Genomic DNA, 27,278 nt, shown 5'->3' with positions numbered 1-27,278 from the left:
CAGGCGCAAGCTGATTGTCCACCACGGCCTCGGTTCCTCAGTCTAGGCCCCGGCTCTGAGGCCGAATCAGGCCGCGACTTCCAGCTTCCATAGCACCGTATTTTGGGTCCAGAAGCAGCAGTTTTTGGATCTTTGGAGCCCTGAGTAGTTCCGACGATCCACCCACACTTGGGGGGTCAGATTGCGGCGTCAGATTTTAGGAAGGGAGCTGGTGTTGCAGGAGCTGTTCTAACTCGCGTCCATTATGCACCGCAGCATAGCCACCCCCCCTCGCTTGTGTTACATATTAATGACTGATTGTTTGACTAACAATTATTTGTGGGTGGGTTGTCCCTGTTTGATCCTGTGACATTCCCCTTTTTTGAGCATATGCCATTTTCCTTCAGTGCAGTAAATTTGTTCTAGGTTTAGCTATATTCCATCTTCAGTGAAACTAGGCTGTCCCTCTTTTGACCAGCGTGTTTATACCTGGTCATTGCTTCTCAGTTGATTATTTGTTATGTACTGTAATATGTAATCATGGTCTGTGGAATCAGCAGAGCTCCTTTTTTTATCTATTCACAGGGTTTTGAAGTGGAACGTGTTACATCAGCACGGCTGCATTTTTTTTGAAGGACCTTACTGTGTTCCAATTTTTGGTATACACCCACCCATCCAAACACAAACTCACACACTAAAATTCAAAATAATCATTCCTCATATGGAGCTATTACAATAAGCATAAATGTCACAAATAGACGTACATTTTCCATACATTTTCAGATATATGTTTCACAGCGACACAAACTGTTACTTATGGGCTGAAATGTAAAAATAACAATTGTTTATGCTAATATTTCTAAGTATTATCACATTATTAATAGGTATTTGTATAATCCCCACTCAATTATTTTAGATATTTATACCAGTAAAGCAATCAAAGGACTTTTTTTAAGAATTAAAAAACACTGCACCATGCTCCCTCCATTCTTATATATCCAAGTTCTTGAAACACTTGGAAGTGTAACACTGACCATAAGTGGGATCGTTCAAGCATGGATGGTTAAATTGTTACTGCTTAGAGATCCCTTAAGTCCACAATCTCAGTGTCCTCACTGAATACCAAACCTACTCACCATATTTGTGATAAAAAATAAAGTATTGAATTACGTGGTCCTCTGCTAATGGTGAAGGTAAGGATACCTATAATGTTTCACAATTTCTTGATTCTTGTGTTCATGATTTGAGTTTTTCTACAGCTTGAGCATTTTATCTCCTGCTTACAGAGAAAACCATGTTCTAAATTACTGGAAGGTTTTTAACACACTTTTTACTAGTTGCATCACACACATTGTATCTCATCTCTTGTCTACAGAAAACACAAAGCCACATTTTTTCACATATATATATCACTTTTTGAAGCCATGCTGAGGTTTGAATGTACCACGCTGAAAGTTGTAATTTGGAAAATAAGATGTAAGGTGATTTTTAAAGGCAGACTTCCATGTTAATATGCAGTGAGGAATAATAATTTCTGTTTGGAAATGGTCTATATCATTTGATGCTGTATGTTGCCCCTAGCATTGCAGGTTCTTTCAAAAGAGAACTGAATCTGAGTCACCCTAATTCTTCCTCACTCTCTTCATAGAGTCCGGGGCGTTCGGTTGGTAGGGTTAAGACTATGATCACCAGTACCACAGATAAAATTAGTTTAGGTTAGTTTAGTTAGGGTTATCTTATTTTCAGTTTTGCTCAACGGTATTCATGGAGCACACACGCAATAAAGAATTTTGTAGGGAGTTTTGTGGAGCCTAATGGCCAATGATGATATTAATAAAGGTTAGGCATTACAAAGGATAGTACCTTACACAAAACCAAACTGAAAGGAAGTAGAGACACACGTTCACAATCTGAAAAGCGAAATGTCAAGAATTTCAATGAAAATAATGTAAATTAGAATTAATATATGTGTGTGGAAAAGTCATTCTTTTTGCCCTGATCACCCCCATCTTTTGAGTGATACTAGTGGGAACTGACTCTAACTGTGCCTTGGACTTTGCTAACCAGGCCCAGTCCTAGGGCCACTGCTCTGACTAAAAAGGTACATGGTAATTAGGTGTCATTGCAAGTGGCACTGACACCCTACCTATAAGCTCCTAGTATTTGGTAGGGCATGTAGGTTTAGAGGCCCAGCAGAGTTCATGCACTTAAGTGCGCACTCCTGTGTGGTCTGCTGTCATTTTAAAAGTCAGCACTGCTTTGCAAGCTACTTTTACATTAAAATAATATGTGAATTTGACTTTGGATTTAAAGGTACTTTCAAACGATGAAACTACCTTATTTTACATATAAGTCACCCCCTAAATTCTACCCTTGGTGCTCCCAAACTTAGCAAAGCTTCCAAACGTTGCAAACAGTACTAGATGTAAAGTTTTTTTAATTTTTGCCCGCCTTGATAGTTAAAATAGTTAAAATAGGGTCTGTAAGTGATACCGTTCTGACTTTTTAGGCACTTGTTATGTCCACAAACACCTTCATCAAAGACATCCACACTTCTGCAACAGTATCCCTATGATCAGACCTCAAGTGGAAGGAAGAGTAGAGAAAGTAAAGCAGCTTCACTATTGGTAACTAAACAAGCATTTGCAATGCAATAGGTCTCACATTATAAAAGTGTGAGCAGTTGGCATTGCTAATAATAATGCAACACTAGCTATTGGCATTGTAAATGATAATGGCATTAATTTATGTGTTTGTTTTATAAAATAGATAAAAAAGGCATTGTCATGAACAATGCCAATAGCTTAAACTTTTGCAAATGCGAGACCTATTGCATTGCAAATGCTTGTTCAAGTATTGCAAGCTTTTTAAAAGTTTTAGTCACTACTCAAAATGAAATCCATTTTATCGGCGTTGCCGGTGCTCCTTTATGTTTAATGCCATAAATGAAACACAATGTTGTAAGCAGATTGCTAAATAGCATCTCCAGCCCCGATCACAATGTCTCACTTCATGCTGGACAGTGGGCACCCTGTTTTCATACAGCGCCAAGACGGAGTGAATTAATGCACAGACTAAGGTCTGTCAACCTCCGAGGTGTGGTTGTGTTATTGTGTGTGGGGTTGTGTGTGTGTGGTTGTGTGTGTGTGTGTGTGTGGTTGTGTGTGTGGGGGGTGTGGGGGTGGTTGTGTGTGTGTGGTTGTGGTTGTATGTGATTGTGTGTGTGTGGTTGTGTGTGTGTGATTGTGTGTGGTTGTGTGTGTGGATGTGCGTTTGTGTTATTGTGTGGTTGTGTGTGTGTGGTTGTGTGTGTGTGTGTGATGTGTGTTGTTGTGGCTGTGTGTGTGGTTGTGTGTTGTTGTGGTTGTGTGTGTAGTTGTGGATGTTTGTGGTTGTGTGTTTGTGTTATAGTGTGTGTGGTTGTGTGTGTGTGGTTGTGTGTGTGTGTGGTTGTGTGTGTGTGGTTGTGTGTGTGGCTGTGTGTGCGGCTGTGTGTGCTTGTGGTTGTGTGTGTGTGGTTGTGTGTGCGTGTGGTTGTGTGGGTGGCTGTGTGTGCTTGTGGTTGTGTGTGTGTGGTTGTGGTTTTGTGTGTGGTTGTGTGTGTGTGGGCGTGTGTGTGTGTGTGGTTGTGTGTGTGTGGTTGTGTGTGCTTGTGGTTGTGTGTGTGGTTGTGGTCTTGTGTGTAGTTGTGGTTGTGTGTGGGGTTGTGTGTGCTTGTGGTTGTGTGTGTGGTTTTAGGTGTGGTTGTGTTTGTGTGTTGTTGTGGTTGTGTGTCGTTGTATGTGTGGTTGTGTGTCTGTGTGGTTGTGTGTGTGGTTGTGTGTTTGTGGGTGGTTGTGTGCGGGGGCTGTGTGGTTGTGTGTGTGTCTGGGTGTGGTTGTATGTGGTTGTGTGTGATCGTGGTTACATTCGATTTGATGAGAGTGTAGCAGAGATGTCTGCATTCAAACCATTGTAACTCTGCAGCTACACATATCTCTTGTAATAAATACACAAGAGGAACATTTCCGAGGCTGGTAAATAAGCTATACTACCGACAGCAAGATACTGTCATTTCTTTCCCAGTTAAATAAAAGGTGAGTACAAATATGTGCATGTATAAGGCAAAAGATAAAGGCCAGAGACAATTGGGAAGCAATCTGGTATATTTTGGGAACCAATGGAATTGTCAGAGTATTCCCCGTTTCCTTGAATGGACAAAATGGATGCACCATTTTTCTCACGATTGGATTTAAAAAACATTATGCTTGCGACTTTGAATCTAGATGACCGTTGTTTTTTCTTAATTGCAATAAATTGTAAGATGTCATTAAGGAAGCTTTTACGGAGAGGTCAGGCGTTCGAGGGTAAATCCACCTGCAAACAAGCATTGACAGCGCGGCTCACTGAGAACATCAAAGCGGCCGAAAGAGGAGAAAGGAGTGGTGAGTGCTAGCCGAGGTGACAAGAAGGGCTGGGCGAGAAGGGAGGGGGGAATGCCAGCAGCAGAGGAGCCTGATTAAAGCTGACAAAAAGGGAGGGGATAGAAGGGAGTGCGAGCAGCAGCTGTGCACGTGCACACCATCGTGCACTCAAGCTTTAGGCCTGGGTAGCACTTGGAAAACCTGTATACTAAATGCTCTCCGAGCAGCGCATGCGCGCTGGATCAGCTAAACCTAAAAAAAAGGAAACCATTCTTTGGGAAATGGAGTCTCCTGTGCTGTGAGTCAATGCTTGGAGCGGTCTGAATGGCCTTGTTTCCGAAATGTTTTAACACACTTCAAGCCATACATTGGTAAGCTAAAACTTTTCCAAAGTAAATAAACCACTCAAAGGCACTGTGACCCACAATCTGAACTCACACGAAGGACCTTGTACTCTTGGAATACGACACAAGTGTACATAACTGCAGATAACCAACCTGTAAGTACCAAGGTTCTCACAACGTGCCGCTCAAAGGTTGCGCATAATGTTAAGTCACCAGAAAGCCTAGGCTGTCCTGCCTGTACAAGGCCTATCTGTATCTTATCGCACACTGCAATAACTGCATCAAAGAGAAAACGGCATCTTACAATTACTCTGAGGGTGGAAGGAGGTTGGACTGTCTACAGCCAAGAGGAGGGTGTGATCTGCAGGGCTGCTAAAAAGCTTACTTTGGGTTTTAATGTGTACATTTGCACTTGGAGTCTGTGACCTTAGTCGTGCTGCCCACAACTAGCCATCTCATTTTAGCTCAGTTACAGAGCTGCACCTATATTTAGTTACTCACAGTCACTCATATAGCAGGAATCATGGGCTACATTAAGGCTAATAAAGTGCAATAAAATATCCTACTTCACTACGAGGCCAAAGGTCTCTTGAGAAGATACCTGAGTTCTACAGTTTAGTCAGTTTCCCTAGTCTATTTGATATTTTCACATACACATCTTTCTACCTATGCTCGTCTTCTGCCGCATGCCCAGCCACACAATGAAGAATATTGAATTTCAGATTACTGGGCATGGAAGGACGCAGCGGGTTTTCTTTTCGTACACTTTTCTGCGAGAACCTCCCAAGTTCTAATATACATACATTTATATACGTATGTGTAACTGAAGGAGAAGTGGTACCAACGTGAGTCACGAGCGCTGAAGTCCAGAGTCATGAGTAAAGTATGTAAGAGGGAGGCGTGCTTAACTGGATCCGCTACCTTACTTCAGTCTTACGGTTACTCTTTGCCGACAAACAGGAATACTCCAGTGTGTTACCGACAGGCGAAGCAGGATTGATTCAGCACACTTAAACATCCAAAGGTAGATCTAAGAAGGGTACAGCAGCTGGCGGTTCTCTGTGGGATTTAAGATGCTGCAGTCCAAGTCTCGAAAGGTCGCCATTCTGGGATATTGCTCTGTGGGTGAGTACAGAGCGCACGTGGCCACAACACGGGAGGACTGGTTAGTTGGAGTCGGCTTATGATGCAAGACATGGCCGCGAGGCTGATTGTGATGCAAGTAGATGATAGTGAGGTGGATTGCGACATTAAGGTGGCCACGCGGCCGATTCTAGTGCAGTTTGATGGGCGCGAGATGTGTCCTGGCACACAGAGAAGCAGCTCCAAATTCGATTGACAGTTCACGCCCTGTTGAGGTGCTGCCGGCGGTTGAGGTGCCGAAGTGGTTCCAGCTGCCAGTGGTGCCTCATCCTGCATGCTGCCTCGATTTTCCTTTTCTGTACATGTTATTTGGCAAGCGGCATTAGCATTGTAAGGTGCCTGGCGTCTGATAACTCTTCAGATCGTCCGGAAGTTGCCTACACTAGCAAAAAAATGTTATACTAATACTAAACAAGAAAAGTAGCTTTTTGCATTTGCCTGGGGCTGAACAGGACTCTCCTTGCACGTGGACAGGGGAGGGGTGCGAGGAGGGGGTGGAGGTGAGGAGACCAAAGGGGAGTGGGGAGGGAGGAGAAAGGTGATTGTGAAACCGAAAGCGATCACTTTTGGGAAAAACAAAGCCGCGAGTTGTGCGCGCGCGCCATATGGTTTCAATATCGCGCCTGTGTCTGGGCACGATAATTGAAACCACATGGCAGAAATGCGCATAATACACACCAATAGGCAATGGGCGGAGCTATGCACCCGTCTCTGGCCTATTGTGTGCTATCTTTCAAACAAACACGCAGGCAAAGGCCAATAGCAGGTCGCAAAAGTAAAAACACACGCACAAGCGTGTTCATTTCCAGGGTCCATTTCTGAACCCCGGACAAAAGGACTCTCGCCTGCGCGAGCACTGCTGTGCAGTGCAACGCAGGTCGCGAAACCTAAAAAACTACACATTCTCTTTTTTCTATGCAGTGAAAAACAATGACTCTCTGCTCTAGATCCTTTGGCATATGTCCAAGATTGTGTTTATTTCATGTGAGACCTGTTTTGAATCATTTATTCTTCATGTTTGCAATATCTAGATTGTGGTGATGGAGAATGCTGCCCAGTAGGGCAGACAAAAACTGTGCATCTCAAAAATATTACGAAACATATTGGTTGTCAAATTTAAGGAAATATTTTAATTTATTCCTAATGAGTATCACAGGTTTTAAGCTATTAATGGATTAACACAGTATGTAAAGATATGCACAAACCTAAAGAAAAAAAGGGCATCTTTATTTTTATGAAAATCAATAAAACATTACAAAAACAGTTTATGTTTTTATGCACATCTTCCTTAAATAACTTTCATTATTTCCGTTCGATCCACCCTCAATCCGTATCCGGCAAGTGTGTTATTTAAAAAAAAATGTTTCTAAGATACTATTTAGTACTTCTATACATTGATCTATCTGGTATACAGCCTTTACAACGAAACCTTTACAACGAACTACCACTACAACAAACTTTTACAACGCAAACCATTACAACGCATAGCGCTGGGGGGCGCTCTAGGATAGAGAATAGGTTTAATGTACTATCCAACACCTTCCCTACTATCCACGGGGACTGGAGTTGGAATAGTAAATTAAACTATTCACTATCCAGCGCCCAAAAGCATTATGTGTTGTAATGGTATGCATTGTAAAACTTACGATGTAAAGGTAGGTGTTGTAAAAGTATGCGTTGTAACGTCATACATCCGATCTATCTGTAAGAGAGATATTCAGCCATAACCCAAAATATGAAGAAATTCAACTTTATCAAATATTTTTTCCTGTCCTTAAACTATTTCGCCAGCCCACTTTGTAAACAGGCGTGGGCATCTTCATCCGGACTAGTACAGTTAAGTAGCCAGTTTGCATTGTAAGGTATTGACGAATTGTTATCTCTAAGAGACACAGATGTTTTCACTTCAAACAGTCAAATAAAGCATGCACTCACCCCCAAGTAATTTTTTATGGGGGATGTCCAATATTTAGGCTTTTTAGATGAGTGTGAAAGTTCATGAATTACATTTTTCAGATTTGCGCTTAATTTCGTTCTTCATTTCCTATTTTTATATGTAACAGTGCCCTCATACTACTATCAAACTATTAAGGTTGTATTTCTGAAGTTTTGATTTGGTCATCTTCTTTCATTATGCACTTATGGATTTCTAACTTTGAAATAGATTTTCATATTCTGAGTTCATAGTACCAGGACATACAATTCTACAACACATCTTCTATCCATTTGAAGCATACTTAGTGGCTCTCAACACCTTTATCAATTTTATTGTGTTTCATGTTTGGCTTCTGTGGTTAATGTATTATAACTTTCAATATTTGCGAATGATTCTATACCTGAAAAGGCAGAGTTCCTTTATAGAGAACCGAAAGTGAGGACATCAATCTGGATCCCTGTATTTATTCACCAGACATTCTTTTAGCTGTGCTGTTTTGAACAAATAGGGCACACAACTACAATCATGTTGTTCTGTATATATGTCACTTGTGATGTGACTGTGGTTGAGCAAGCATCATTTTATATTGAAGTTTCTTCAGCTCGAGGCGCATTGCTAGAATAGGTCTTGTTAAATACCTGTCTCTAATGGCATCCTTGTGTCTCTAAAATTTCAGATAACAGTGTTCAGAATGGGATCAGAAGGACACCAGGATATTGATTTAGCTATTCTGACAGCTCTTCTGAAAGGTAATGGCATTTCTCAACAAGATGAATGTGTGTCCTCAGTAGAAATATTAGTACTATGTATTTTGATGTATGTATCTTGAAATGTCTTTATAAAAAGCACTGAGTTGAGGCAGTCTCTCTTATGGTTTTAGAAAATTGTATCTAATTACTAATAGATTTAAATTGACTCACTGAGAGTGTGTGGGTTCAATACTTCTGACACAGTTTATGCAATTGCTAACAGCGACCTCACTCGCAAAATCTTTCCCTGTATTTCTCTTCTTTTGACACACTTATTCATTAGCATACTGCACATGAAATAAGGATGAATAGGAGTGCCGCATAATTCCAACTTAATGGAAAATTCTAGCCAGGTATTTTGACATTCTGAAACCACTCTTAGAACCGTTGGGCATTGCCAACATTAACATCTGAAACACAAATTCATCTCAAGCAATGTAAAAAAGATCCCTTTCTAACAAGCAACACAACCTTTGGAAATCTAGGTACCCTCCGATACATTCCGAGTAAATAAGTGATCATGGGTTCGGTTCTCCTACAGTAGCCAGGTAATCACTCTTCTGTTACAACCAGTGCGCGAAACTTCCACTCTCAAGTTTCAGCTTTTCAGTACACCAGGTGGGCTATCGGTGCTCTGAAGCCGCACCGTGTTTCACAGTGCAGGCCGCAACCCACCTGCACTTTGAAGGGGGATTAGAGATCCCCTTGCAGGCGGGTGCAGTGAGTGACTGCACCCAACTGCAAGGGGAAGTCTGTCCATGGGACCCACTTTCCCCCTTCCAGAGTGCTGCATTCAGGGGACGCACTGACAATGAGCCCCCCTGACAGGTTCTGTACCTCTGGACCCACGTCTATAATATGGCAATGGCACAGAGGCAAAGAGAATTTCCTCATTTGCATGGGGCTACCCCCCCCCCCCCTATGTAAATGAGGGAATGGCCTATGAAGATAGCGTTGGCGCTTTATGTGCACCACTGCTATTGGTATTACAGAAGGCATAGCACAATCGTCTGAGGCCCCTTCTGTAATACCAAAGTGTCCCGGGGGCACACAAACGCCTGTTTCACCCTCGGGGCATTTCCATAATACGGCTCCTGAAGCGCACATCTCTTTCTGTCTCACTCATAATGTGACTCCTGTTCAAATTCAATTCTATTTGTGCTCAGTTGGGGTATTCTGATTGTGTTACATTCTAAGGGCATCATGTCCCAGTGGGCTATTCAGTTTAGAAACATGCTCTCTCGCTGCATATATTCGTTACCTTGTGCTGTCTCTTAAAAACAAAAATATCTAATTCAATGCCATTATTTTAAAGCCAGTATGCAGCATTCTATGTGTAACATGTCTCAAGTAACTTTCAAGAAAGATTTCTTATAGGAAAGGTTGTTTCTTTAATAAATTTGGCGCTGGTTGAAGAATGTGCACAAAACTTTCCAAAATCAGTTTATTCACTTTGGCTCCTTCATTGAAAGGGGCATGCCACTTCTTTAAGCGAGTTCCAATAGGAAGCTTTGCTCTCTGATAGACAAAATATGGCTGAATGGAATTACACTAAATTTGGCAATACCACAGAGCTTTCTTCAGAAAGCGTGATTTCTGTGATTTGGTGTAAATCTTTTCAGCTGTTTTTGAGAAATGCACTTTTAAAGAGGAGTTTGGGTTGGGCTTGAAGGATTAAAAGGCTAGGTATATCTGGACAATTAGTACCTCTGGAGTCTGCTATGTAGATTTAAAAAAAGGCCCTCTAAATGGCCATGGGTACTAATTCTCCTGTTGGCCATTTCAGTACCACTGGACTGGGATTAGACTTGCGGTTCTTGGTGATCTGATTGGCTGGCCTCAAATCAGAAGAACATGTTGTGCACGCTTTTACAGAGCTCAGGGACCTGGTCCCCGTATCATGAAAATCTTTTAAAAACTCGGGTTTAAGGGGGCAGGATAGTGGCATACTGAATCCAGATACTTGTCAGGGGAACTTGGGTTTTTATCTGTGATGTTGTGTACTCACATGACGCTCCATGTAGCAGTTGAAGGAAGAGGGCATGGATCATTAGTTTGAGGGAGGGCGGCGTGATGAACGCTATGCTTCCTCCCCACCACTACATATAGAAAACTTCAATGAGTCTCTTTTATCAATGTTGGTGTGCCTCGGCCTGGGTTGTTTCACCTACCCTAGGTCTCGATCGTGCTTTGTGTGAGTCCCCTGCTGCCTTGTGAAAAATATAATTGAGCTGCTATTAGTATCCACACATTGAGGAAATATTCACATTGAGAGTTGTTAACACATTGTGTGGTGTGATGATCTCAAGGTAGCACCTATCCACTATATACATTCTAATGATGTGTCTCCACCTGCCAGTTAGTACAAAGAGAAGTGCAGGTTTCCACTGGCTGCCGTTGTTAAGCATTATTTGCGACACTTTAATCGTGCAATGTGCTGGGACCCAATTAATTCTCGTGCAGCCTTGAAAAAAGCAGAGGCACTCATCAGTGGGAAGGGTTTAGGTGGTGAAGAACCCTCCTTCTTATTTTCATTGTATGAAGAAATGGGAAGTCATCCTTTATCTTGAGTTTGTTGGTAGTGCCTGCATGACATACAGCACATACTCAATGCATCTTTTTTTTAGGATGAAGCTTCGTGAAGTGCACTCAGAAAACTTGCATACCATAAAAACTCATGAAATTATACTACTAAATAAGGACAGATTGTGGAGCAGGGCCGGACTGGAGAACCAAAAACAGCCCTGGCAAATATGCTAAAATCAGCCACCCTCCCTTTGTCTCCTTGCGCAATTTCTCTCTTTCCCCTCATCTTCTCTATATCTCATTATTTCCATCTTTGTTCTCCCTCTCTGGTCACCTTCTCTCTACCTTCCATCTCCCCCTTCTCACTCTCTTGGAGTCTCTTGTGCCTGTTGCAATTGACATTGGGAACCTGGGGAATATGACGGAGTCACTAGGAACGGCCCTGGGCTTTTAAAATCAGCCCACCAAGGAAATGCCCAGTGTAATGTAAAGCCTTTCCGGCCCTGACTGTTGGAGCCTATAAGGATAATTTGTAATTATCAAATGAGAACACAAAAAAAGTATTAGAATCCAGGAGTGTAATTTGAAATGAATACGTGAGAACTCAAAAGAAACAAGCATATACAAACAGTGTTTGTACCTTTACCTATAAATAATCTTTGTATGTCAACCTAGAAATGAGCCCAACTCTAGGAATGTCTGGTGCAGTATTTATATATTTATAATTTCAGCCCAACTATAATTATTGAGACAAAATGGTGCCATGCAAAATCCAATTGTTGTGGACCTCTTTTTTGAGTAAATTGGAAAAAAGGCATGAGCAGAAACTGCAAAATAGTAAGCAGCTTAAATGTTCCACCTTTCGCCTCGCACATGTCTAACCATCTTACCTCAAGCTGTCAGAGGAAAAAGGCAAAGCCATAAAGCCCATTACTATAATGCAACTGGCTCTGGGAACAGTCATGTCTCACTACATCCTTCATTTCAAAAACTACTTTGTGCTCTGAGATATCTTCCCTCTCCATCTCAGGGGAATGCTTGTGATAGAAAAGATAACAATCAATCGAAGGAACAGGGAAACAATCAACTGTATGATTCATGGACTGGCACCCACTACAGCACACGCAGAGCCTTCCACCTGCTCCCAGGGAGCTAGATAGGTAGTAAGACAATAAAGCAGAGCTGATCTCTTTCATAACAAAGCAGAGCTGCTGGAAGTGAAGAACAAACCCTGTGTGTTCTGAGCTTGTCCCCATGGCAGGTCATTTTCTCCTTTGTGTTCCATAGTCAGTTGAGTGAGGTCCTTCACATAAGTTACTTTTGTCTATTAGCAAATATTTTTAAATACAGTGTTCGGGCCATTAGTATATGGGCACATTAGAAAAAGAACACAAGTTGGGCTTAGCTGAACGTTTCATTTTCTCTTTAAAGATTAGTCCTTCGTGTTCTTTCTCAGGTGCCTTGGTCTGGCTCCCTCTGTGACTTCATGGACATTTTCATACATTGGTTTCTGATTGGGTGACACCCTATCACACTCAATATGCTAATTGCACGTTGATTGGTGATTTACTTTTCACTGTGATGATCTTTTGAATGTTTATGGGAGAACCTTTCTTGAATCACTTTCCAGCGTACATATTTTCCAGCTTTAAATATTTTCCAGCTGATTTAGTCTCCTACACATACTGGAGGCAAAACTTTGGATCTTACTTTTACAAACTATGATTATCTCCAAGTAGATCCATCCTTACATTTGTTATGGATGCATCATTTTGCTATCCTCAAATCTTTCGCCTCACCACCTCACCCTAGCATGGTCTAGAGTTACAGGTGACAATTTCACAATCACCCCTGAAATAATCCTCTCACCCTCTCTTTTTGGAAATATGTAGGATGATGCCTTACATTTCAGCCAGTTGCTCTCTAATTCTCTTGACCCTATTGTGCCTCTCAAAAGTAGAAGGTTGGTGCTTCCGATCCATTGCTCTCCGTGGTTAACAGAGGATTTATGATTGGCAAAAAGAAAATGGTACGCCGAAGTACGCAAGTGGAGAATTTCATATGACCTAAAATTAAAGAAATCTATTGCCTTGCCACTCAAAGCGTATCATAGGTCTATAAGGGTCACACATGCAGCCTTCTATGCTAAGAAACTAGGTTTATCAATAAATCCTTCTTAGGAATTATTTTCTGTAGTTAACTTGTTTCTTTCTTCTCCTAGCTGAAAGCAGGTAGTTGCTTCTTCCCATGACCCTTGTGGTAAGCAAACCTGTTTTTGGCCACAATTAAGGACTTGAACTGGGCCCTGCTAAATGCCAAACTCGGACTAGATGGCATCCATAATTACATGTGTAGGGTTTTGAAAAATTCTTTAGAAATTTGAATGGCTCCTTTTTCTTCGAAATCAGCATGCATTGTGCCACTATTGAACAATCCCTCAGTAGATCTTCTATTATAGCTATCTTTAAGACGATATCACAAAAACCACTTTGTCAGAACCCCTTTCAAAGGGCCATGGAACGAGCAGGGAGGGGTTACTGGGCCCAACTATGGGGGTTGAGGCCTTTACTGATATCCTTGTGCCTGACCTACTATAGATCCAGAGCAACTGGGTTAAGTACCCCTTTTACGCTTCACACTCAGTAGTAACACGGTCTAGCAATCCAAGGCTCCCTTGTGGGGAGGTCTGGATAAAGAAGCAATAATAATGCGTGAAGAAATAGCAATTAATTATTGTCCAGCCAAATACTCATTTTTATGAAAAAAGAGATGTATTTTCTTTCTAACGCTTACCCTCACAAAGGAAAAATACAACATCAACAAACAGATACACATCCCCTGAGGTCAGGGCTCTAGTGTTTCCTTGGGGGTTCCTTGAACCACCACCTTCTCACGTTAGCAAGAGTGGGTATTGCCTATTTACTACAGGCAACATCCAGGATGAGTCCCACTAGTAGTCTGAGTCTCAGGAGTCCTGTAGGGTTTCAGCATCACAGCTCTAATTAGCATTAAGTTCCCTTGGGCTGACTGGCCCAAAATCAGTCTTATCCGCAACTCACAGGATCAAGCAACTGGAGTTCTTGAGCACACACCTTCCACAGGCATTGAAGCGACAGCAGTCAATTCAGGTGAGTTAGCTACACAAAGCCCCACGTGGGGGGTTGCACTCAGCGATCGGTGAGTTTTCACTCGCGGTCGCGCCTCTGTGGCAACAGGAGTTCTCGACGGCTCAACATCTTCACTGGGTAAGTACCTGATATCTCCTGCGCTGGGGAGGAGGTGATGATATGTAGTTCCTTGTGTAAATCCTTCAATCTGGGCAGTTGCACAGGTTCCACAGTGGCCTCAATCCTCTGGGCTATAACTCCAACCAGGCAACACAACTTGCTGGTCCCTCTAACCCCGTATGGCATACAGGGTCACTGTACCCTCACAGCACATGGGTTCGAGCCTGATCGTGACAGTGAAGTCTTTGGCAGCAGCCCCTGCGGGTATACACGGTCATAGCCCAATACTGCACACGGGCAATGACCCTTACCTCTCGGCAGTCTTCTTACAATGGGCCCTCCTGACACACAGGGTCACTGCTCTCCCACTGCACATGGCCATCCCCTCACACCTCACAGAGGAAGTCCACCCGACAGGGCTTCCCATTTGGCCTCACTCCCTCCAATGCTATTCTCTTCCTCACGGGGCACAATTGTCCTTGGCAAGCAAGCAGGTGCCGGTGCTCCAGGCTCCAGAGCAGGTGCTCTTGGATTTCCTGGGTGAAATAACTCACCCAGCAGATAGACTAGCAGGCCTGGCCCCCAGTCCTGGGACAGGCAGAAGTTTAGCAGAGCTTCCTCGCCTCACACAGCCTGTCTGGCTGCTTGGCAGTTTGCAATTTTTGGGACCTCAAACTCCTCTTCTTATAGTTCATTTCCAGACACCAAATATGATTTAGGATCTGAGTCTTTAAAGTTTATATTGGGGGTCTGTTTATTTTGAAGTGCCCACTCGTAGTCGTACCTGTTGCTGAAAGCGTGGGGAGCCTTTGAAATTGCTTCTGTCTATCTGCACATTGGGACCCTTGTACCTTGAGCCTGTGTGCTCCATCGTTTAACTACTGTCAGCGCTTGTTTGCAGAACTGTGCCTGAGCCCGTGTGCTCCATCGTCTAACTACTGCCTGCGCTTGTAAGCAGAACTGCGCCTGAGCCCGTGTGCTCCACCTCACCATTGTTACTGCCCCAAGGGATTCTTCATTGGTATCCTGCACGAGTCAGCCGGCGCATTCCAGCCCAGATTTTTCCATCTGCTGAGGGAGTTGAGTGTGCCAGCGGGAGCGGGACTGCGAGGCCCAGAGGTGCTAGCGCCAGGTAATCGCGCGCACCTGGTGCCTCTTCCCGCCCCCTCCTCCCTGCAAGCACTTAACGACTCGCGGCCCCCGCTTCGCGGGAGCCGCTCGTAGTCGTACCTGTTGCTGAAAGCGTGGGGAGCCTTTGAAATTGCTTCTGTCTATCTGCACATTGGGACCCTTGTACCTTGAGCCTGTGTGCTCCATCGTTTAACTACTGTCCGCGCTTGTTTGCAGAACTGTGCCTGAGCCCGTGTGCTCCATCGTCTAACTACTGCCTGCGCTTGTAAGCAGAACTGCGCCTGAGCCCGTGTGCTCCACCTCACCATTGTTACTGCCCCAAAGGATTCTTCATTGGTATCCTGCACGAGTCAGCCGGCGCATTCCAGCCCAGATTTTTCCATCTGCTGAGGGAGTTGAGTGTGCCAGCGGGAGCGGGACTGCGAGGCCGAGAGGTGCTAGCGCCAGGTAATCGCGCGCACCTGGTGCCTCTTCCCGCCCCCTCCTCCCTGCAAGCACTTAACGACTCGCGGCCCCCCCTTCGCGGGAGCCGCTCGTAGTCATACCTGTTGCTGAAAGCGTGGGGAGCCTTTGAAATTGCTTCTGTCTATCTGCACATTGGGACCCTTGTACCTTGAGCCTGTGTGCTCCATCGTTTAACTACTGTCCGCGCTTGTTTGCAGAACTGTGCCTGAGCCTGTGTGCTCCATCGTCTAACTACTGCCTGCGCTTGTAAGCAGAACTGCGCCTGAGCCCGTGTGCTCCACCTCACCATTGTTACTGCCCCAAGGGATTCTTCATTGGTATCCTGCACGAGTCAGCCGGCGCATTCCAGCCCAGATTTTTCCATCTGCTGAGGGAGTTGAGTGTGCCAGCGGGAGCGGGACTGCGAGGCCCAGAGGTGCTAGCGCCAGGTAATCGCGCGCACCTGGTGCCTCTTCCCGCCCCCTCCTCCTCCTACTTAGCCCAGCTTCTGCACGCGTACGCGGGACGCGCGCGGACGGAAGCGCGGGCGAAGCCCGGGCAAAGGGCGGGCCCTCTGTGGCCCTCAGGGGACCTAAGGTGACGTGACGGGCCGCCCCCCTTCAGTGTCGCAACTCAAAGACCTACTACGATTATTGTCATCGGGATTTACATCCACCCACTGCCCTCGACGCTGTCCGTTTTGAACCTGAACTGTTGGGGATTCAAGTAGGAAGGTAACAAGCCAATAAGGCTCTACCTGATTACATTGACTACATTGACATTGACATTTGTGGGTTAAAGTCTAATAGTTACTATTAATTGCATTTAAATGTCGAAGGGAAAAAAAACGATAGTCCCGGGTAATACTATGGACAACTATCTGGTACAAGTTGTGGAGAATATTAACCATGCAAGGAGGTCTTCATTGGGCCTCAGCACCCCTCCCCCCTTGTCCCAAGCTGAGATCCTAAGCACGGATCTAATTGTTTTGGATACTTCGAATATTCCATCCCCAACACCTCAGGGGCTGGATAAGGGGTCACCACAAAATGTAGTACACTCGGCCACCGAAATGCAAGTACTAACTGAAGATTTAGACTTAGTTTTAGATCTCTCCTTGCATGATCCAGTTCCAGAAGTGGAGTTAGTACACTCCCCCCCCTCCCACTCCTTCTCCCCCACTTTACCGGCTGCTCCTGTTGCCGCCCCAAGGGTGAGCAAAGCGACTGCTAAGACCCTGGCAAAAAGGGAAGGGTTAAGGTCCAGCAGGAAAAGGTCAGCTACTCCGCCAATTAGGACAAATACTGAGGGGAATGTGAGCAGAGGAGATGTGAATCAAGGCTGGGATGAAGAGGGCATCCTAAAAAAACTTATGGGCATGCTGGATATCAAGCTAAACCAGCTAGTAAAACCTATATTGTCAAAAATCGACCATCTTACTGCTAAAATAAATAAAATGGAGGAATATATAACAGCGACTAACAATAAAATGAGGGAATTGCCGACTTTGTTGGTAGAAAAGTTGGCTGAAAGAACACGACTAGAAGGCCCGACTCAAAGCGTAGCAGAACTACCTCAGAATGAGCAGGTTCGACCTGAGCCTGGCCTAAATCTAGCTAACCCTGCTACCACTGTATCCATTGAGCCAAATGGCAATTGTTTATCACAGGGCTCCAGCATAGAAAACAATCCCATGGAACTAATTGTTGAAGCTTCGCCCCTTATTTTGGTACTAGCAAATGTTCCCCCGCTAAATATAGGCCAGAAAGAACATCCAGAATCCCTTTTAAATAAGGCACTCCAATGGCTGAATAATAATATGTATATGAGTCCCGGGGGTAAACATAAATTGGCAGAAGACTTATTAACCGCAAGACGAGTAAAGTGGATTGGGAGTAGTCATAAGAAATTTTCTGGGGACTGCGTGGTCTTGAGCCTTAAAGGCCCCGAGGTCCTACCAGAAATTCTGAATAACCTCTTTCCACCACAACGCAGAACGGCGGAGTTAATCCCACTAACTCTAGACTTTTTCTATAAAAAGAAGGGCCTAGTATCTAACCCGAGCATCCTGAGAACTAAATGGACAACTGTGACCAGTAGATGTGCTAAGGAGGGCCCACCCAATGTCTGGGGGTTAAATTTAGATAACAGATACCAAGCATTGTCCAATCTAAATGAGTGTGATTGACTTGTAATAGACAAAGGACCAACAGTACAAAATGAGTCAAGATATTTCACAGGCCCACTAGATAAACTTATGGATCGAAGCAAAAAAAACAGAGATCACTTGCAACAGGGTCTGAGGATTCTTGGAATGCTAGAATAGCGGCGGGGGACATCACAACACCCGAGCAGGGGGGCCAGCCAAAAGTGGCTGTCAGTAGAAACTTGGAGGTGGCACATACACTAACTTTTACATCTTGGAACATAGCAGGTATTGCTAGTAAGGTAGATAACCCAGAATGGCTTGTGTATATTGACAAGCATGATATAGTCATGCTACAAGAAACCTGGTCAGTCAATCCAGTTTTTCGATTGGGCTATCTAAACGTTTTTAAACCTGCATTTAAAGGTGGAAAAGGACGTCCCTCGGGAAGATTGCTGATATGGGTTCGTCAAGCATTGTCCTGTTCAATATCAGAAAGACGACTAACCTCAAATGATATTCTAGCACTAAATATCAGATGGTCGAATGGCCAAGAAACAGTCTTGTATAATATCTATGCCAGGGGGGTTGGTGCAGGTACTCCATCTGAAGTCTTCCCCACCTTAGAACAAGACGTTGAAACTCTTAGTCCTAATCCCCACATTATAGTGGGTGGCGATTTTAATTCAACCTTCGAGCCCCTGGGAGAAGAAGATAGGAGTTTAACAGAGGAGGAGGATAGTAGATGGGGAATCCCACAATTGGAGATTCCTCCAATAAAAAGATGGAGTGCTACGGCCATTAGAATAAAGAGCCTTTGCCTCGCTTTAGGCATGAGAGCTGTGAATGGGAGGACACCATCCGACCCAAAAGGGAACCCCACCTTTGATAATGGGCGTGCTACTAGCAGGATTGATTATTTCCTAATTGATGTAAGAGCATGGCCCAAACTACTAGACATGGAAGTTGTCTCACGACTTGAGAGTGATCATCATCCTTTGTGCATGACATTCCATTCCTATCAAGAGTCCAATGTATTGGCTAATAAAAAGTTGATGGTAACACGTGATGTTGTCTGTTCAAACAACCAAAGACACCTGAAATGGGGAAGTTTGCTAAGAGATGTAAGAAACTTAGAAAACATGAAAGAGCAGGTAAGAGAGGAAGTGAACAATATTAAAGCGCTCTCTGGGAATAGCAATTTCCAGGTATACATGATGGAGGCTCATAAAAAACTATTTTCCAAAATACAAACTTATTTTATTAAAACAGCAGTTCAAATTCCAGCTAAAAAAACCGCAAGTGTTAATAGCTGGTATGATAAAAGTTGTAGATTGGCAAGGCAAAAACTAAGTCAAGAACTAAAAATAGGGAACCCAATAGCTGTTAGAAAGGCAAGGGATCTATATAGGCAGACACAGAAGCAAGCAAAGAGGCGCTGGGATGAAGAGGGCTGGAGTGAGTTGAAGCAGGCGTGCATTAGTAAAGATGCCAAGCGGTTTTGGGCATTAGTTAAAGGGAATAGGGGTGAGATAGCTCCCCAGCCACAAAACCATGTGCCAATAGATGGCTGGATTGATTTCTTCAAACCCCAGTATGCGAGAAGTTCGATATACGCATCTATTTCTCCCCCCCAAGCTATATTTTTCAGTGATCAGTTTTTCACGGAAAAGGATGTTAACTTGGCACTGGATTGTGTGTCTGGTGGAAAGGCGCCAGGCATGGATGGCATCCCCGCAGATGTCTTCTTATCAGACCGCACCTCTTGGTGCACATATTTTACTATGCTGTCGAATGCAATTGCCATGGGTGGAGAAGTACCAGCCTCATGGAAAGGGGCAGAAATTGTCCCCATATACAAAAAGGGGGACAAAACCCAGGCAAAAAATTATAGACCCATTAGTCTGATTGACACAGCACAGAAGATAATGGGCCGATTAGCCAAGAATAAACTGCAACAATGGATTGAAGACCAAAACATACTGTCACCTTATCAAGCGGGCTTTCGCCCCTTGACTAGTAGTGTTGACCAAGTCTTTTATTTTTTAGCCATTTACTGGAGAAATGTTACGCTGCGAAATGGCACATTGTATGCAGTTTTTGTGGATCTAAAAGCCGCGTTTGACCTGGTGCCCAGAGAGAAACTGTGGGACACTCTGGCGGAGGCGGGAATAAGCCATGAGCTCCTTACTTTGCTGGTGCGCCTCCACGAAAACAATTTTGCTAAAATAAGGTGGGGTAAACAGGGGGAAGTGACGACTCCCTTCCCAGTAGAACGAGGGGTGAGGCAAGGGTGCGTCTTGGCCCCAACGCTTTTTTCTATCTATATGAATGGAATTGTAGAGTATTTAAACAAATCTCCAAACGATGCTCCAACCATGGCAGGTGTACACGTCCCCGTACTAATGTTCGCGGACGACACGCTTTTATTATCACGTACGCCTAGTGGATTGCAGAAAGCGTTGGATGTTTTTGGGGCTTTTTGTGACAGCCGAGGCTTAGAATTGAATACAAGCAAAACAAAATTCATGTGCCTGAACTCCCAAACAGGTTTTAAGGGGGTGATAAAATACAAGGGTGAACCACTGGAAAAAGTAGATGCGTTTGCATATCTAGGAATCACCCTTCAAAACGATATGAAATGGAAATCACACATCAATATGGCATCTCTAAAATTTAGTCAGTTAGCAGGTGCAGTCACCATTAAACACAACACTTCTTTGACTAGACCTATAAACTGTGCACTTGAGGTTTACAGTATGAAAGTAGTAAGTGCATGCTTGTATGGGTCTGAGCTCTGGGGTTTCTCAGACCTGGGTAACCTAGGGCGGGCGGAAAATAGATTCCTACGAGGGCTTGTTAGGGTCCCGCAAAGTACACCCACAATCCCTCTCAAATTGGACCTAGGTAGGAAAAATATTGAAGACATTGCCCGTCTACGTCCATTGTTGTATTGGAGGCGGTTAATGGTAACACCAGAGTTAAGTCACTATGCGACTGCTTTTTTTGATGTTGTGAATCTTGATCGTTTCCATTGCATTGCATGGTTAAAGGAATTGCGGGGCACATTGGTGAAACTGGGCCTGGACCATCTGTGGGATAAAAAGGATGCTGCCCTATACCCTTCAAAAAAACAACTTAAGGACATCTATTGGGAGTCAGTACACGTAACAGTGTACCGTAAAGGTTTGCAATCTTCACTGACCTCACGTTTTCTGGATATAAAACATATCCCACTGTACGAAAAATACTGGGACGTAGTTGAACGTCCACTGGATAGGAAATTATATTTCCAATTCCGAGTGGGAGTCTTACCAGTGAACGCTTTTACGCAAAAATGGTCCACAACAAAGGACGCTAATTGCGACCATTGTAAAAACCACATAGAGGACATTGCACACATGCTATTTTCATGCCCACTATATGCGAATCCACGTCGAATGTGGTTAAAACCTGTTTGTAGGAACATGGGCACCCGCTGCTGCTCTGAGGCCCTGAGAATTCTAACATTTGATACCTCAACACCATTGGTAATAGGCGTAGCAAAATTTCTTGCATGGGCATGGGTTATAAGATCTCGTGCTCTAAAGCCTATGGAATAATATGATTGACTAATTGCCAGTATAAGCTTGCTTGTCCTTTCTCAACATTTTATATATGGAATTTTAAATATTGTATGTATCAATTGTCAAATAATATTAGCTATTCGACTATGCTGTTTAATATGTGTTTTAACGTATCTTTTTATATTAGTATTTACTGTATAATGTTAGGAGGTTGCTTTTATGACTAAATGTCGAATAAAGCTTTGAAATCGGAATCGGAAGTGCCCACTCCTCTGGAATCTTTTTCCTCTTGAAAAGTGGTCTGTCAAAGCAGGAGTGACTCCAAGCTGGCAGTCCCACAACAAGGCCATGAGAGTGACTAGAGTTCACTCCCGGATGTCAATCACAATGATATGTGTATCAAAAGTTCAGCCCAGCACTCCAGCCTTACTCTTCATGATTCTCTTATCAGCCCCATCTCCTTCCTGAGGTGTACCCATGCGCCTTCCTTGTGACCTCTCACTGCATCAAAGAGCACCCTTTGAAGTTTACAGGGGAAACCTGGTGCTCCCCTCTTCAGTGACTCCCACCCAGTTCACAGCAAAGTAGCAATACACACATCTGTCTGGGGGATCCCTCTATCTCCTCTCCATGTTTCATCTTGCAGACCTAGGTTTCCCAGTTATTGTACCATTCACATGCACACATACACCCAGTGCATGTATATGACCCACACACACTGCGCAGCACTGTATTCTTCATGTAGTGTACCACTCATAGGCACACATACATCCTGCACATATATTTAACATGCATGCAATGCATGTACTCCACAGCACTCTATCCTTCATGTATTGTACCACTCATAGGAACTCACATATCCAGCACATTTACCACAAATGCATTGCACAGCACTACATCCTCCCTGTATTGCACCATACCAAGGCACACAGGCACACATACACCCAGCACAGAAATAGCACTCCTGTGCTGTACAGCAATACAAACAAACCGATATAGGCCAAGAGTAAATTAAGCTCAAAGCAGCAGAACTTTAAAATTGAGTGAGCCTGTAGGCCATACTCTAGTGACACAGATAAAAAAAGGACCTGTTCACTCCTACTGATCACTACATGTTATGCTGCCATGATGAACTTGTGCTGCTTAACTCCTGGTGAAGTCCATAGCCTCTCAGCAGCATTAGACACCATGTTCCATGTGTCTCTGCTGGAGTGACTCAAGTAAAGGAATCTGTGGATCTGCCCTTAAATGGGTACACTGTTTTGTTTCAGAACATTCACAGAAAGTTATGCTGAGCTCTTAAATCCACCTCTTACCAGCTTAACCAAGGTGTCCCCCAAGGCTTAACATTTAACCCCACACCTTTTTGGAGTGGTGTGGCTCACTGGTATGGAGTGGTGTGGCTCACTGGTTAGAGGCGGTAGACCCGGGAGCAGAAGTCGGCCTGGGACCAGGGTTCAATTCCCGACGCGGCAGGGTTGTGGACCAGGGTCAGCAGACTCGACAATTCTCGCCTCGGTGCCTACTCTAACCTGGGGTCCCAGCTTAGCTTAGCTTGCCTAATCTCCACAACGGCCCCATCAACGCCGGGGATACCTGGCTCCACCTTGGGGATTCCCAGTAGGGACCATCCCACAGGGAAAGCCAGGACGGGTTCCCCAGCGGTATACAGTGCTGGGACGCCCCTTTGCTGGGGCAGCTGTGCGCTTTACAAGTATACAACATTTAACATTTTTATTGTGCATTTGGCGCCCTTGGTGCAGAGTGTACGATCTGATGGCTTTTCAGAGTTATCATAAGTAAATGATACACAGTTGATACTGGCCATATATGAGCAAATGATGCTCTTGCAACATCGCTTCAGCAGTTGGCAAATGGATGCAAAGCAAAAAAGTTGCCTTCAGTTCAACTCCAATAAGACAGTTATCTTAATTTTTGGTGCCCCTTGGTCTGTCTGACCTCAATCTTGTTGGTTGTCCAATTAAAGTCAGTCTCCTGTTCCTTCTTATAAGTCCAGAAATATAGGTAATCGTTTTGATCAAGAGCTCTCTTTTCAATCACAGATTAGAGTGGTTTACTGAATCTGTTTTGTGCTTCTGAAAGCTCTCAGGAATATCTTAGATTTTCTTCCAGTTTCCAGCACGAAAACGGTAGACAATTGCATTATCACCCCAGATTGGATTATGACAATTCTCTCTATTTGGGACTGTCTAAATATCCAATTCATCTCCTTATAACAGGGCAGAAAGCAGTTGCACCACACTTGTTGTAAGACTCCGAACATCTATTGATTCACCCTCAGGACTTGCATTGGCTTCCAGCCCATAAGACAATACTATTTGAGACCCTGGTATTCACTTTCAAAGCATTGAAGTGTGAGGCCTGGCTACTTACTAAAGTTAGTATGGCTGTATGACCCTCGCAGAGCCCTACAAGCTTAAGGAGTGATGCTCCGCACTGTCCCCAAGATCTATGGCGTGAAGATTGTTGGGGGCTGTTTCACTTTTCTGGTGGTCAAACACTAGAACCTTGTATCCTAGAGCTGCGTTTGGATCCATTACTCCATACTTTTAGTATCATTTTGATACTATCACCTGTGTAAGATCTAGGAGAGGGGGTCTCACTCTCTTTGCCGCTCCAAGCCTAAATTGACATAATCCCTTCTGTGTAGGTTACAGATCGGGGCTAAGGACTGATTCTTGCTTGCACTGGGTGATAGTGCAAAGATTCATGTTTTTAATAAATTGTGTCTATTTATGCATGCCTCAATTTTGTATTAACTTTGTACTAATCTGCTAAGTAACCTTTCTAAGGTATTTCTTAAAGTGTTCTTTATGTTAAAACAACATCTACCCATCTTAAAATGATTGTCCGTTTCAGCATAGTGAGGAATAAAAGCATTCTATTTATTTCAAACTGAACAGTGGTCGTTAAAAACACATTTATACAAAGTAAATTAATTCAGTTTAAATATAGAGTCCAGCGATCATGCTTTAATAGTTTTACCATTAATTTCTTTTTACAACGTATAAAGGTGTGATATGCCAACTTCTCAGATGGTTACTTGTCATCACTTAACTATACAGTCCCAAGGAAATAACAGAAAACCACTAATGTGACTCCACATCGCTTTTGCAGGTATCTGTGACAATGAAGACATTCATCCCCTGCTGACTATTAGATCGTGGTATTTATTGCTGTGGTAATGCACCGCCCCTCTCAATGGTAACTTCCCAAATCTTACTAGCATTTTTATGCATTTTTCAAAGTGCCATGTAGCGTACACATGCCCTTAGGGCATGTGTGTGCTTTACATGTGCACTCTTGCATTTGTTTGCACCCTTGGCTTTGCAATTACCAATTTGGTAATCGCAATTTACGAATGCATTACCATTCATTCCTATGGGCCAGCAGGCCCATAGGAATGAATGGAGTCACATTACCTAATAGCGATTCACTATTTACAGAATCGCTATTAGGTAATGTTAAGGAATCACAATTTTTTTTGCAATTCCTACATGCAAAGGCCTTTGCGATTACCAAATAGCGATTCCTTACAAATCGCTATTTGGTAATCGCAAATTCAGATGTTGATGCATGTGCCCCTTATTTCCTTAAGAGGTGTAGCACAAACCTTTTAGTGTCCAAGACTTGCAAAGGAGATCAAAAGAGATTATTTCAACTGTGGGAGGAATGCTTGCATACTGCCTGCAGACCTGAAGAACACTTCTCTGGAAAGAACTTGGACAGTGTCTGTAACCAGACACCTCCTGAACTGGGCTTGCAGGTCTATTGCGGTCTGAATTCATTTGTGGGCATGCTGGGATCTTTTTATTCAGGTAGGTATGGGTTGGAATGCCTGTCAAAGTATGAGGATACTGCTGACCTGTGGGCAATTTCTATTGAAGTGGGATGCTGAAATCCTGCTGTAAATTAGAACCACCAGACGTTAACGGCAAATTGCTTTTGCATGGAATTTGTTTCACTGCTGAGACATTGCTGCAAACTTCCTACAAGTGGTCATGACTGGAGACCTGCCTGAAAAATGTCAAAACATTTGTTTAAATTAGAAACTTTCTTTACCACATTTTAAATATTGCAGCCATAAAATCGTATTTCAAACGGAAAGTTCTTCAAAGTGCAATCCAGTGACTTTGTCTCGAATCATTACTTTTGAAAATTAATTTGTTCTGCCCCTAATAAGGAAAGTGGAGGCTGGCAGCACAGGTTTATTAATAGAAATTAAATTGATTGAGAACTGTTGACCTTGTGCAAACCTAATCAGATTTTAGGTATTTTCTTTATGAAGTGCCCGAGAGTTCAACGCAGCTTCTGATTCATTGGAGAGGGCGGTTCTAAGCAATGTGTACTGTACAAAAGATCATACATATTTTAAATGCTTTCTCGTGTAGTACTTTTTCATTGGCATTTGCATTTAATCACTGAGTTTTTGCATTTAAATGCACTAGCTTGGAAGTAAGACGAGATAGTCAGGAACACCTGGTGATAAATACAGAAAAATTAAAACATGAACATACTTATTAGGTCTACAGAACTGCATAAAATAAAAGAAGAAAATAGTATAATTATTAAGAGTATAGAAGTACATAAATTTAAAGCCACCGTGTTACTATTCGTGTAATGGTGCAGAGTTTAGAGGGACTGTTGATCTCAGACTTTAAGTATACGATCTGTATTTTTTTTAAAGGAATGTTGTTAATATTCTCAGACAAACCGATAAAAATATTATCTTGTCTGGATTTTGCCTGTTCTTACTTGTTTCCAATTGCCAGCTCTGTTTGTTACTTACAAAGATTCTGTCAGGCATTTATGAATGTGCCACTTACACAGCGGAGGCTTTTTTTTTTTTTTTTGGGATTATAAACTTTTATTGTCATTCGTGTTCACATACACAGCAGTGTGCCTACAACCATATTAGGCCGGCAGCGATACACAAACATTACTGCGGTGGTAAATTCGTCAGTAAAGAACACAATAGAACTATTCGGACGCACCCAATCTCCCAACATTAAATCAGTAGCCAAATCACGACAGGTCTCATAGTAGGCTGACAAGTAATTAGATGGTAGTAAGCGGAAACATAGTTCGTGGAACAATAGAAGTACCAACAGAGCCAGTATAGCAGTTGAGAGAGTATCACAGCAATAATCTGACACAAGGCGTGTTCGCGCCTCCTAAAAGTAGTGGTATTGCAGTCTAGGTACATAGCAGCTTGGGTGAGAATCAGAGTATATCAGCATTACAATTCACAACATCAATCAATCATGGTCCCGCAGATCAGCCATTTCTGCATAGTCGTACAGTGTCGCAGAGATGCAGGCCAGGCGGTAACCCCTACCTCCAATAGGTCAACGGCAGTAGGGCCATCAGGCTCCCCACCCTCACCGCCCCGTTCCTATATAGAGCACATGTATCTATTCCAATTCAGCTGCAGGGGTCACATCAACAACATCAGCACACTCCGTCTCTTGTGTTGCGGTTAAGAGAAGGTATGCCTGCAGAGGGCCCCAGATGTCAACCGGCCTAGAGGTCAGAGGCAGCAACTCTGAAACAATTCCATATTGCTCCTGACAGTATAACATATCTTGTAACCAGTCTTTGAATTTAGGGGCAAGACCCCGCTCCCACCTGCAGGCCAGATGTCTCCTTGCCAACAACAGTGC

The 27,278-nt window shown here is 43.5% G+C and overlaps 1 protein-coding gene across 4 annotated transcripts in view; it reads left to right on the top strand.

Annotated features, from left to right (window-relative positions):
- TRPM3 (transient receptor potential cation channel subfamily M member 3) overlaps positions 1-27,278 on the top strand; it is a 940,843-nt gene that overhangs the window by 404,401 nt on the left and 509,164 nt on the right. For all 4 annotated transcript variants that reach the window (XM_078675756.1, XM_078675753.1, XM_078675754.1 and 1 more), the window contains exon 7: positions 8,482-8,554. In XM_078675756.1, the coding sequence (XP_078531882.1) occupies positions 8,482-8,554 (73 nt within the window). The remainder of the gene's footprint in view (positions 1-8,481; positions 8,555-27,278) is intronic.

Source organism: Lissotriton helveticus, chromosome 2_1 (assembly GCF_964261635.1).
Source record: "Lissotriton helveticus chromosome 2_1, aLisHel1.1, whole genome shotgun sequence".
In the NCBI taxonomy this organism is placed as follows: domain Eukaryota; kingdom Metazoa; phylum Chordata; class Amphibia; order Caudata; family Salamandridae; genus Lissotriton; species Lissotriton helveticus.
The sequence above is the reverse complement of the archived record's forward strand: the minus strand, read 5'-3'. Positions and strand labels throughout refer to the sequence as shown.